The 13632-nt window shown below is 40.0% G+C and overlaps 1 protein-coding gene across 2 annotated transcripts in view; it reads right to left on the bottom strand.

The window, feature by feature from the left end:
- Window positions 1-13632, bottom strand: part of ZCCHC2 (zinc finger CCHC-type containing 2) — a 74775-nt gene that overhangs the window by 50214 nt on the left and 10929 nt on the right. For both annotated transcript variants that reach the window (XM_024203895.3, XM_024203905.3), the window contains exon 2: window positions 8221-8329. In XM_024203895.3, coding sequence (XP_024059663.2) covers window positions 8221-8329 — 109 coding nt within the window. The remainder of the gene's footprint in view (window positions 1-8220; window positions 8330-13632) is intronic.

Genomic DNA, 13632 nt, shown 5'->3' with positions numbered 1-13632 from the left:
GTTTCAGTGCAGCCAACTGAAAACAGTCAACTCCTGTGCCTTGCAGTCCCAGTTTGCAGGAGTCAAGAAATAGGGTCCACTACACCGAAGGCCAGAGTTTGTAAGTGAAAGTGAGAAGTGAGGTAACATGTAGAATACTGATAGACATATGACAGCATGAACAAATCAATGAACAGAAAAAGGGGGAGGGGGAGATGATGGTGAGACTACTGGAAGAGAGAAGTACTATATTCATATTGGCAATTTTTGAACTTGTTCATATGCAGAATGAATTACTGAAAAAGACCTCAAGAGACTGAGAATAATAGTCCCAGCACCCAGACCATTCAGACAGACCCAGTAACAGGCCAGGGCAGTTTCACTACATTGCATTGGAGAGGGTGGGCTACAGGCTCTATACACCCTCTGAACCCTCGACATGGTCTCCCACACCTGGAAAAAAGGGGGGCACCCCTTGCTGATACTTGTTAAGGAGATGTGGTGTTGTAGTCTTCAAATACTACTCAACCTCAATCAGTGTTTTTCAGGATGTAACTTGTAAGAAAGATCCTATATGAAAGCTGTTATGAAGTTGAGAGGCTCCTCTTATCTGGTTTCTCTAAGGCCTGGTCTATGCTACAATTAGGTTGACGTAAGGCAGTTTACATCGACCTAATTATGTCAGTGTACACACTACAGCCTCATCCAGCCGATGTAGAGTGCCCCACTACACCGACATAACTACAGGTCTGTCGCATCTTACGCGCATTTAACAGGCGCGATTTCAGCTTTACGCGGTCGGCAAAAAAAAACAAAAAAACACCCCAACAACAATTTTAATACTGTACCTGTAGTGCGGGTGATTCCGCCCGCCATTGAACTCAATGTATTTTGACTATACGTGGTTTTCGCTTTACGCGCTAACCGCGGAATGGAACCCCCGCGTAAGATGAGAGACAGACCTGTACTCCACCTCCATGTGAGGCATAGTGCTTATGTCAGTGTAGTTAGGGAGACACAGTGTATGTGTAGACCAGGGGTAGGCAACCTATGACACACGTGCCAAAGGCGGCATGTGAGCTGATTTTCAGTGGCACTCACACTGCCCAGGTCCTAGCCACCGGTCTGGGAGGGAGGCCTCTGCATTTTAATTTAATTTTAAGTGAAGCTTCTTAAACATTTAAAAATTTTTTTTTTTTTTTTTTTTACATACAACAATAGTTTAGTTATATATTACAGACTTATAGAAAGAGAACTTCTAAAAACGTTAAAATGTATTACAGGCACGCAAAACTTTAAAACCAAGTGAATAAATGAAGCCTTGGCACACCACTTCTGAAAGGTTGCTGACCCCTGGTGTAGACACTGCGTTATCCAACAGCGGATGTCTTGTCAATTTCACAGCTCTATTCTGGGAGGTGAGAAGCCCAGGCGGCAACTGGGTTCCCAGCATGAAGCAGTGCAGAGCTGAGAGCTCCCACACTGCCTCTCTTCAGTTGGTGGAAGCGCTTCTAGTGAGGATGCACACCACTGACAAAAAAGGAGGGTAGTGGAGACATCAGTAATTACTGCCCTGGCTATAAGTCGACCTAACAAAAGTGATTTAGGGCTGTAGCGTGACATGCCCCAAGAACGCATCAATATAAAGAATTCATTTCCTTACAACCATGGGCTGATCTTGACAGACCTCATAAGTTAAGTAAGGTCACAACATTAGCATTTGTATCAGCGACCTTGAAGAAGGAAAGACATGGATCTTTTGTACATCATGCAAAAGCAATTTTGTCTGCAGAAGATTCTCTCCTTATCGTTCTGTTCACTTTATTTATTTATTTAATTAAGTAGCAAGCTTGTTATTTCATCATTAAGGTTGAAATTGTGAAAATGTGAGGTAATTCAGAGATAAGGAATCTTAATTAACCTCTTAATTAAACGTGCATATATTCATTAGAATAGAGTTATTCATTCTTGCCAAATCAGCTGCAATATTATCACCGTATATAACTTGTACAGCTTCTGCTCATACTGCATTTAAACTTAAAAGTTTCAGTAGGTTAGACATCAATTTGTAAATGCCAGTTCTAGACTGAAACAGCTAAATTAGTAACTGAATCATGGATAAACTGGAACAAGCAACACCACAAACAACACAAACCTGAAATCCTATAATCCCACAACTCCTGAAATACTTAGTTTCCAAACCATAAACAGAGTATCCTTTATAGCTAGGAATTTTAAATGTCACTTCCCAGTTTGTGGTGTTTTTTTTTTTTTTAAATTGTGAGAGCAACTTGCTTTCAAAAGTAACAAAAAGAGGAAAAAAGTGACCCTACCCACCAATACATAGACATTTAAGTTAGCCCAAAAATTAAACAAAAAAGTTTCAAAAGTTAAGTCTGCTACACCTGTCACTTTAACCTTAAGAACTTAAAGATAACAGAACAGTTAACCTTGCAAAATCTTCAACTATCTATGTTAACAAATGCATTGTTTTTTAATTATAAAAAACATGCACTGCATAATACCTTGAGTCTGGCCCATGGGAGGTTCCTTAAGAGGTATTGTTATATGGGAAATACCAATTAATGTTTGCATACAGACAGAAGAATTCTTGGTTTACTTTCTTACAATCATTTGATAATGATGTACATGTAGTTATGACATTTCACCATACGTTTATTTAATAGGGAAAGTGTATGCTGACTAGTATTTGAGGCTGATCCTAACTATGTGTGCATATTTATGATGGTTTCTTTTTCAAGATTAATACTATTTTATGTTAGGCTATTTAAGACTTGTGTTGAAATATTTATAATATTTGAGGAATAACTATTACGCATTTATTATGTAGGCAGTGTAAGATGTGTAATGTCCTTTACTAGTCATTTTCTTGTTTTTCAATGCTCTAGATCAGGGGTAGGCAACCTATGGCATGCGTGCCAAAGGCGGCACACGAGCTGATTCTCAGTGGCACTCACACTGCCCGGGTCCTGGCCACTGGTCTGGGGGGCTCTGCATTTTAATTTAATTTTAAATGAAGCTTCTTAAACTTTTAAAAACCTTATTTACTTTACATACAACAATAGTTTAGTTATTTATTATACACTTATAGAAAGAGACCTTCTAAAAACATTAAAACGTATTACTGGCATGCGAAACCTTAAATTAGAGTGAATAAATGAAGACTCGGCACAGCACTTCTAAAAGGTTGCTAACCCCTGCTCTAGATTGTTAGTGCTCTGATTGATGACATTGTAGTTACCTCTCAGCAGCCTCGAAGTGTTTCTGAAATAAAGACTTAGTTTTGTAATTTCCTACGTTGCTTTTTTATTTATGTTTTTAAACAGACTTTTCTTCCAGAGTCAGTGTTTTTAAGAGTTTAAGTAAGTGGATGGATTGGTCGTCTGGTTAAATTAAGTAACACTGGCTAAGATAATAATGGCTCATATATAGCTCAGACTCTTTCTGTACACAATACATATTCATGCTGAATGTCAACTTAGTATGCACACATGCATACTACAGCTTACCATCATTCTAAACATTGTTTTAACACTTAGCTAAAATCAAATTACGTACCAGAACCAAGTCTAGAAGCTAAAATCTCTTGTTTTCCCAGTCAATTTCTAACCACTTACAGTGGTTAGCACAATGGTGCTTCAAACTCAAGACGGGACTTCTGAGATGTTTTTGTAATACGAAGATAGTTATGCCTCAGTTCTTTCCTCCAAACTCAACTTCCCTACAGTCTAATTACCCCATCTCTCAGTGTTGCTTTGCCTTTTGAGTTATACATATAGGAACACAAATATATTTTACAGCTGGCTTGAAAACTGAGTTTTGAAGTCATTTATATGAGAAGAACTGGGGTTTACTGGATAAGATATAGGATTGCCATAAGTTTCCAAGTTACCTGAACTCTACTTAGCGATCCCACCTGGAAGATGCACTACACACTCCTGGGTGAATTCTGCACCACTGCCTGGAGCAGTCGGTGAAGACAAATCAGCGTGGGGGGTGGGAGAGGGCTGGTTGTCGTGGGGAAGACATCAATTAATGCCAGGGGGTAGGACTGGGCAGGCATGCAATTGAATGAACAAGAGACACTGTCCTGGCTCACTACTGCGGCACGCCTGGCATGGAAGGGCAGGGCTTTGGGGGTGTTTGGAGGTAGGCATGAGGCAGGCTCTGTCCTCTCAGGCAGAATATAAGGTAGCAGCCTGCCTACTTAGTTGGTCCCACTATTAGTGAATTGTTCCCATTCTTGGTGAGTTCCCCCAGGAGCATAAAACGTGTAAACGTTTTAAGGCTCCTTTACATTGCCAGAGAGGTGTAATGGAGCCTTATTGTAAAAGACAGTATGACCATATAAATGCTTATAGTGCTTCAGTGATTAGAACTGGTCTAATTTTTTGGACTGAAATTTTCCGATCAAAATGTGCTCTATGAACTTTCTACTACTAACCTTTCTGGAAATGGTCAGTAGCCGATATAAATTGTGAGTTTGACTCCCCAGGCCTCACTTGCTCTCCAGTTGCCTATAATGTAATACTGAGCATATGGCTGCATATATTTGTTGACTAATAAACTAGAAATAAAAGGGTCAAACCTAGCTACATTACTATTAGACAAAGGGGGTTTGGATATTTCCTCCAATGCCCTACAATCATTCCCCATCCATTGTATTGTGGTTTAAATAAATTACCAAAATAATTGCAACTGGCAGGATTATATTGCATTGACAAAATATGGAGAATTTTAAAATACTGTGCACAGAATTTAGTTTTTGTTACAGAATTACCCCCGGAGTATCTATATACATACTCCCTAAGCAAAGAGGGCGTTTTTAATGCAATAGAGTAATAGTTTGTCTTGTTTTCAATGATGGTAGTCAAGTGCGACTCATTTTCTTCAGTATTTCACTACTACACTTTTAAAACTCCAAACTGAAGTTTGAAGCACTTCTAGACTGGTACGTAGTAAAGAAAAGAAGACTCATTCCCATTTATGTATTTTGTTAAGATAAAAACATTCCCAATAAAACCCTCATGTAATCGCCACACTTAATTATAACCCTGAGCAGGAGGAGAAAACCAAGTAAGAGAGGATACAGCAATGAAGAAAGGAACAGCAATAGGTAGGAGAGGAAAGAGAGCTTCACTGGCACTAACAGTCAGGTAAGCAATACTGGCAGTAGAATGACTGTACCCAATTGGGTGAGGAATCTGGGCGAAGTCAAGCAGAAACAAGTATGATGTTTGTACGCCAATACAAGGAGCCTGGAGAGCAAAAAAGAGGAACCAGAACTACTGGTGCAGGAAGTGAAACCAAGTATCATAGGGATAACAAACATGGTGGAATAGTAGTCATGACTAGAGTATATGTGCTGTTCAGGAAAGATAGAAATAAATACAAAGGTGAAGGAGTAGCATTATATATTAATGTTGAGGTAGACTAAAGAAATTAGAAATGATGGAATGGATAACAGTCAGTCTGGGTCAAAATCACTTTGGGGAAGAAAGCTACCGGAGGTTCCACTAGGATAGTACTTGGGTATAATAGACTCATAGGATCCGATTTGTATATAGAGACCTCTAACATTTTTAATGAAATAAACAGTACTGAGAATTGTGTGATTATGGAATATTAACTTCCCAGATATAGATTGGAGGACAAGTGCTACTAATAATAGTAGGGCCCAGATTTTCCTGGATGTGATACCTGACAGATTTCTTCAAATAGTTTCTGAACCAACAAGGGGGAATGCCATTTTAGATTTGGTATTGGTGAGTAATGAGGACCTCACGGAAGAACTGGTTGTAGGGGACAACCTTGGTTCAAGTGAGCTCATTCAGTTTAAACCAGATGGAAAGAAACAAAAATAGATCAGCAACTAGGGTCCTTGATTTAAAAAGGGCAAACTTAAAAGGAATTAGTTAGGGAAGTGGACTGGACTAAAGAACTCAAGGATCCAAATGTGGAGGCGGCTTAGAATTACTGAAGCCTGCATCCCAAGCAAGGGGAAAAAAATTCATAGGGAAAGGTTCCAGACCAAGCATCTTTAACAGGTTATTTTTACCAAAGCAGACAGCCTACAAGGAACGGAAGATGGGATGGATCAGTAGGGAAAGGTACCTATTGGAGATCAGAAAGTGAAAAATGCCAAAAGCCAAGTAGCGTTGGACCTTGCAAAGGAAATTAAAAACAGCAATAGGTTCTATAGCCATACAAAGAAGAAAACAATCAAAGAAGCAGTGGGGCCGCTAAGCGCTGAGGATGGGGTGGAGATTAAAAATCATGTAGGAATGGCCCAACATCTAAAACAAATACTTTGCCTCAGTTTTTAATAAGGGTAATGAAGAGCTTAGGAGTAGTGGTAGGGTGGCTACTGAACAAGAATATGGAAGTAGAAATTACCACATTTTAGGTGAAAGTCAAAACAAAACTTAATGGGACTAAATGGGGGGGGCACGCGCAGGAGCGGCGCACGGATAATTTCTATCCAAGAATATTAAAGGAACTGGAACATGAAATTGCAAGACCAATAGCAAGGATTTTTAAGAAATCTGAGAGAGAGAGAGATAGTTACCCCCATGACTGGAGAATTGCTAATATAGTTCCTATTTGTAAGTATGTGTGTGTGGGGGGGGGGAAGAGAGAGAGAGAGAAGTGATCCGGAATACTACAGAACTGTTAGTTTGACCTTAATTATATGCAAGGTCTTGAAACAAATTTTGAAAGAGAAAGTAGAAGGGCTGTCAAACAATTAAAAAAATTAATCGCGATTAATCACAAGATTAAAAAATAGTCATGATTAATAGCAGATTTAATTGCACTGTTAAACAATAGAATACCATTTATTTCAATCTTTTTGGATGTTTTCTACGTTTTCAAATATACTGATTTCAATTACAACAGAATACAAAGTGTACAGTGCTTGCTTTATATTATTTTTGATTACAAGTATTTTGACTGTAAAAAAGATGAAAAATACGATTTCTTTTGTTTAATTCACCTAATTCAAGTACTGTAGTGCAATCTCTTTATCCCGAAAGTGCAACTTAAATGTAGATTTTTTTTTTTTTTTTTAAACATAACTGCACTCATACATAAAACAACGTAAAACTTATTTACTTTGCAATGCCAGCTACAAAAGTGCCATGTGAATGCCTGTTCTCACTTTCAGGTGACATTGTAAATAAGAAGCAGGCAGCATTATCTCCCACATATGTAAACAAAATTGTTTGTCTTAGCTGAACAAGTAGGAGAGTGAGTGGACTTGTAGGCTCTAAAAAGTTTTACAGTTTGTTTTTGAGTGCAGACGATAATAATAATAATAATAATAATAACAAAAAAAAATCTACATTTGTAAGTTATACAAGGCACTAGTGAGACCAGATCTGGAATACTGTGTGCAATTCTGGTCTCCCATGTTTAAGGAAAAATGAATTCAAACTGGAACAGATGCAGAAAAGGGCCACAAGGATGATCGAAAGAATGGAAAACCTATCTTACGAGAGGGGACTCCAAGAGCTTGACTTATTTAGCCAGGTTCCTCCTGCAAGGGCTGAAGCCCTTAGACCCACCACCCCACTGAGCAGAAGCCACTGGACCCACCACCGGGCAGAAGCCCCAAGCTCCACCTGAGTCTGATAGGTGGAGAATGGGGGGGTGGGGTGAGGCTAGGCTAGGCTCTGTGAGCTGCACTTTACCTTTAAAAGAGCAGCATGCGGCTTGTGAACCACAGTTTGGCTACCCCTGTATTAAATGATCGTGATGGTCCCTTCTGACCTTAAAGTCTATGAGTCTTAGGTAAGAAGAGTGAACCAAGCAAGTAACACCAATTCACTACTTCACAGTATCGACATCTTAATTCACAAAATGTTTTGCATCACTATAGCAACCAATACTGTGGATAAAGTCAGTTCATGTTAAGTTTATTTTCCTCCTCCCAATAAATCATCTCTGCTTCAGGGGGAAGCTTATTTCTTGACACACCTGCAATTAATCTCTATCCATTCTGATATTAGCAGTAAGAAACTAACTAGAATTATACAATCCTGTCATTCTGCTCATACCAGATTGGAGAGTGCTGTGTAGGTGGTCCAGAAGCAGCTGCACTTAGGGAGCAGTCAATTCCTCAGTTGAGTGAGGAGTAAGACATAGGAGTCCCATAACACTAGGTTAAATTTAACCTGTAAAGAATATCAAAAACTTCTAAACAGAATTTTATTTACATACCTTCCCGCTGAGGTCTATGAGAGGCCATCGAAAGTCCATCATGAGGTGGTGTGGTGTGATCCAAACTGTTCTCATTACTTGGCATGCAGTCATTATGGGAAAAGTCATTCTATATGGGGAAAGAAAAAATAGAGGGGAAGTTCCTTCAAACAATGTATATTCTCAAAAAACAAACCCCACCACCTGAAATTATGCAGGCCAAATTTTGTCAGTCTGAGAGGTTGCTGTTAACAGAAAAACACAACCAAGTAAGCAAGCAATTTATTTTTTCCTACAGGTGCACAGTACATGCTATTGACAAAGACTAAGACTTTAAGAAGTGACTAGTGATAGTGTACCTTAATTTTCCAGGTGCTCAACACGAGACATTTTCAAAGGAACTTTTTGTTTTTTAAATAAAGTGCTGTCCGCATAGTCTCTGAAAGTCAGATTCCTTTAAAGTGTCTCAAGTTAGGCACTGAAGATCACTAGTCTTTCTTAAAAAACTTTTGGCAAATGTAATAATTACTATAAGTGATAGATTACTTAAATCTGCTGCTATGGTTAATGCTAATTTGTTCACTTAATTCTGAACATACTCAAATACAAGTGTATAAACACCCCCACATACTACTTTGCTATGATTCTGCTACTAATTAATATATACATATATATATATATACACACACACACACACACACACACACACACCTCAGTTGCCCAAGTTATCCTAAAACTAGGAGATAAAGCACCTGTATGCCTCCGGTAACACAGTAACTAGGGCAAGTGAACTGAACAAAGGGACTATCAAATGTCAAGTATGGCATCTGGAAAGACTGTGCAGTGAGTTTGAGATTGGCCATTTCACTGTAGCATAGCAGTTTGAGCATCTGTTGTCATGCACATCACAAGTCAATATATACACGTTTTGTCTTTTCAATTTGTTCTTGGATAAAAGAAGTTTACTGGAATAGAAATACTTCAGAAAAGCTCTGGAAGGGCCATTCTCATGAATTTTTTTTTAAAAAGTGTTCTTAACTGTACTTGTGCTCCTGGTGGAAGCAACATGTTGACCCCATCATGGTAAGCTTTTTACAAAATCCTGAGATAGCTTTCTTATATTTTGAAATATTGGAAGTGAGGTACCTGGGAATTCAACTCCAGAATACATTTTAAGGGAACCAAAGATGCATGGTGTTAAAGCCCAACATGCTGAACTGATATTAACATTCAGAGTTGCACTCCAATTGCCATTCACACAGGAAAGTCAGAAGAGTGAGTGATCAGCTGTAAGTAGCTTTGAAATGCTGATTATTCACAAGATATTTTTCCCCTACCCACAAGCCTGGATGCTGCTACCTCTGCACCTTTATCCCTGCAGATTGAATTCCTGCTAAATAGAATTACTTTCCATCTCCAGTTCTGATTTTACACATATCCCCAAAGCCACATGTTTTCAAATGCATAGGATACGGATCACACTCAAAGTCTGTTTGACTGTGGCTTTCTTTACAGTTGTCAAAATAAAGACCTCCTAAGGTATGTTACCACCACTTCAGATAAGCAGAGAGCAAAGAGTGAAGATCAAATATGGAGATTTGAATGTACTACAGGCCAGGGAAAATAGGTGTGTAGAATCATATGAAATATTTCCTTCAGCCTTCACCTTTGGTCAGAGGCAGACAATGAAATCTCCCACTACAAATTTCAGAGTTTTATATGCATTATGTATACAAAGAGCAAGATGCTCACCTCTGCCATGGCCTCTTTATGCAGGCAGAAAGGACCACAGTGGTATAAAGGAGTATTAAAAACGCTAGATTCATCCAGAAGAGGATTTGCCCAAAACACAAAGTGGTCTTGTGAGGACCCATTCACGCATATTGCAACAGGAGACATGTCAGGGGTAGGGCAAAAGCAAGGTTCCATGCAGTGCCACAGCCCACAAGAAGACAGGGACAAGCTGCTGTAACTTAGATAGGCCCCCCATGGCTGTCAGTAATGTCAAGGGCTGCTAAGCAGTCCAGAAACAGAAAAGCACAAAGGAGGCTTAAAGCCACCATAGGCATCCCTCCTCCTGTCTTGCACAGAATCTAAGAGGCCCAGAAACTCTGTTTTTTTTAAACCAATGCACCGTTGTTGCATTTGGACTGTTTTTGGTGGGCTTTATTAGGCTTTGAGGAACATCTCAGTTTTCAAACTTATGACTTCCCTATTAATAGGAAAAAAATTGTGTCTTCTGAACATTAAAATGCTTTGAACAGATGCTTAATCATTCAGCGGCAATCCTTAGCCCATTCCTCTGATAAACACCCATTTCAGCCTGCTGAGGTTTATAAAAAATTCTGAACACAATATGAGTATTTGAACTAATTGGCATTTTAACAGCTTTACTATTTGCAATTTTTCTACAATTAGAAGCATTTTGAGACAGACCTCTTCCCTACTCCAGTACAATGGAGGTGGTTTGTCAAATATGCCATGACATCATTGGATACGATGGACAGCCATACATAACACCAGATCTAATTTTTGATGGAGGTCAAGCTACTTCAACTACAAGCAGAAAGAGGTAATGTGCTATAATTTGAATTCCTGGTCTCATTATTCTATCAGATCAGAGAACTGTTAGCCTCCAGACACTAAACTATCAAGTTTTTGTTCACTTTGGATAGGGCCCTACCAAATTCAGTCCATTTTGATCAATTTCACAGCTAGAGGGTTTTTTAATTAGTCAATTTCATGTTTTCAGCTGTTTACATCTGAAATTTCACAGTGTTGTAACTGTGGGGATCCCAACCCAAAAAGTACCTGGAAAGTGGGTCTGATCTCCTCCCACCCCGCCCCCCAGCTGCCATGTCCTGTCCCTCCCCATCCCAGCAGGGACTCACAGTTAAGAGCAGGGGAATATCCGACCCACCTCCACAAATCTCCTCCAGCTGTAGGAACCTCAGGGGCAGGAGCTTCCTACAGCAGTGGGGAGGCAGGTACTCCGAGGTGGGTCTGATCCCCCCTTGAGAGCAAGAGCAGCTGTGCAGAGGAAGGACAAATCCTCTCCCTCCCTAGCCCAACCGGGACTTGCAGCTAGGAGCCCCCTCACTGGGGTGCTCCCAGCAGCCAGGGGGAGATCAGATTTCACAGGGAAGGGCTTATTTCATAGTCCTTCACAGCTGTGAAATTGGTAGGGCAACAACTATGGATGCAGTTGAACAAGCTATTTTAGCATGTGTTTTGGCAGAAGTGAAAGTGCCTTCTTACTGTGATCAAACCAAAGTCCTGGACCCAACTTCCAAAAGATCAAAGCAGCTGCCTGAAAATTACTAACTAGGCCCTGTTTAAGCTATAGCCAAATGCCTTGCCAGACACAAAAAGTAGATACAAAAGTTAGCTCTACCTCATGCAGCAGAATGCCTCTATATTAACATTTTGGAAGAGCTGTCTAATATGTTGTTTCTTATAATAAAATAGTCTCCCATTACTTTAAAACCATGAGCTTTAGTGAAAAAAAAAAATCTATAGCACAATTCATTTTAGAAAGCTGGACTTTCTGCGTTTAACAGCGTTTTCTAAAATTGACCTAAAAAAAATAAAAGAGCAGGAACTGGCTTTCTGTGTACATGTCAGACCAAAGATATTCACATATTAAAATTTGTGACAAAATATACTACAACATACTCCCTTAATACAGTCTAACCTGAGGCATACTTAAGACCTAAATCTGACAGTTTGCTCTCTTCCTCTTAAAGTATAGCTATTTGAAGAATTAGCTTGTATTGTTTTGATTTTTAATGCTTTAACATCTCTTGAATAGAAAAGAGATGTGGAGCTGAAAGCTTGTTTAAAAAACAATTTCTCAATTCACCGCATAGGAAAGAGGATGGGAGTTAAAGATTGGGGAAAGGTAACACAGGAGATAGGGAACTCATAGGTGGTCACCACCACAGCTCTTAGCTTATCCTTTACAAGCTCCAGTCTCTGCTGATAGCACAAAAGGACTTAAGACCCTGTATACAACTAGGGGCATACTACAGGAAAACCAGACCCTAAAGGGAGAGGAGATACTCATGTCAGGGTAGAGGTACTGTCCAATTATGCCCTCATTGAAAACACCTGGTCTCTATCTGAGCCAGTATGAAAGAAACTGAGGCCATGTCTACACTTACCGGGGATCAATGCTGCTGTGATCGATGCAGCGGGGGTCAATTTAGCAGGTATAGTGAAGACCTGCTAAATCAACTGCAGAGTGCTCTCTGGTCGATTCCAGTACTCCACCGGAACAAGAAAATTAAGGTAAGTCAACGGGAGAGCATCTCCCGTCGACGCAGTGTGATGTAGACACTGCAGTAAGTCGACCTAAGCTGTGTTGACTTCAGCTATATTATTCACATAGCTGGAATAGCGTGACTTAGGTCGACTTACTGCAGTAGTGTAGACAAGGCTGTGATGGGTTAGATCACAGAACCACCCCCTTGGGAGCTGCCACCTAGTGTGCCAAGACTACCTCTGCTGCTGTTTTCCCTGCCAGCTCAGGACTCCAGCACCCTGTCTTACTGAGCCAGACACTCCTGTCTGCTCCAACAAAGACCCAGGGTCTGAATTACTTGGCCCAAAGCTGCAGGTTTACCTGAAAACAGCTCACAGAAGTGTGCTTGTCTTTAGCGCTCGGATACCCAACTCCCAATGGGGTCTAAACCCAAATAAATCCGTTTTACCCTGTATAAAGCTTATGCAGGGTAAACTCAAATTGTTCGCCCTCTATAACACTGATAGAGAGATATGCACAGTTGTTTGCTCCCCCAGGTATTAATACATACTCTGAATTAATAAGTAAAAAGTGATTTTATTAAATACAGAAAGTAGGATTTAAGTGGTTCCAAGTAGTAACAGACAGAACAAAGTAAGTCACCAAGCAAAATAAAATAAAATGCGCAAATCTACGTCTAATCAAACTGAATACAGATAATCTCACCCTCAGAGATGCTTTAGTAAGTTTTTTCCTCAGACTGGACACCTTCCAGGCCTGGGCACAATTCTTTCCCCTGGTACAGCTCTTGTTCCAGCTCAAGTGGAGCTAGGGGATTCTTCATGATGGCTCCTCTCTCCCCTTTGTTCTGTTCCACCCCTTTAATATATCTTTTGCATAAGGCAGGAACCTTTTGTCCCTCTGGGTTTCCACCCCTCCCCACCCCCACTGGAAAAGCACCAGGTTAAAGGTGGATTCCAGTTCAGGTAACATGATCACGTCACTGCAAGACTTCATTACCCACTTGCCAGCACACACATATGCAGGAAAACTCACAGGTAAAACAGCCATCTGCAGACAATGGTCCTGGTTAATGGGAGTCATCAAGATTCCAAACCACCATTAATGGCTCACACTTTGCATAATTACAATAGGCCCTCAGAGTTATATTTCATATTTCTAGTTTTAGA

Source organism: Terrapene carolina, unplaced genomic scaffold, assembly GCF_002925995.2.
Source record: "Terrapene carolina triunguis isolate 2854851 unplaced genomic scaffold, T_m_triunguis-2.0 Scaffold53, whole genome shotgun sequence".
NCBI classification, from domain to species: domain Eukaryota; kingdom Metazoa; phylum Chordata; order Testudines; family Emydidae; genus Terrapene; species Terrapene triunguis.
Note: the sequence above shows the minus strand (reverse complement) of the source record. Positions and strands in the feature narration are given on the sequence as shown.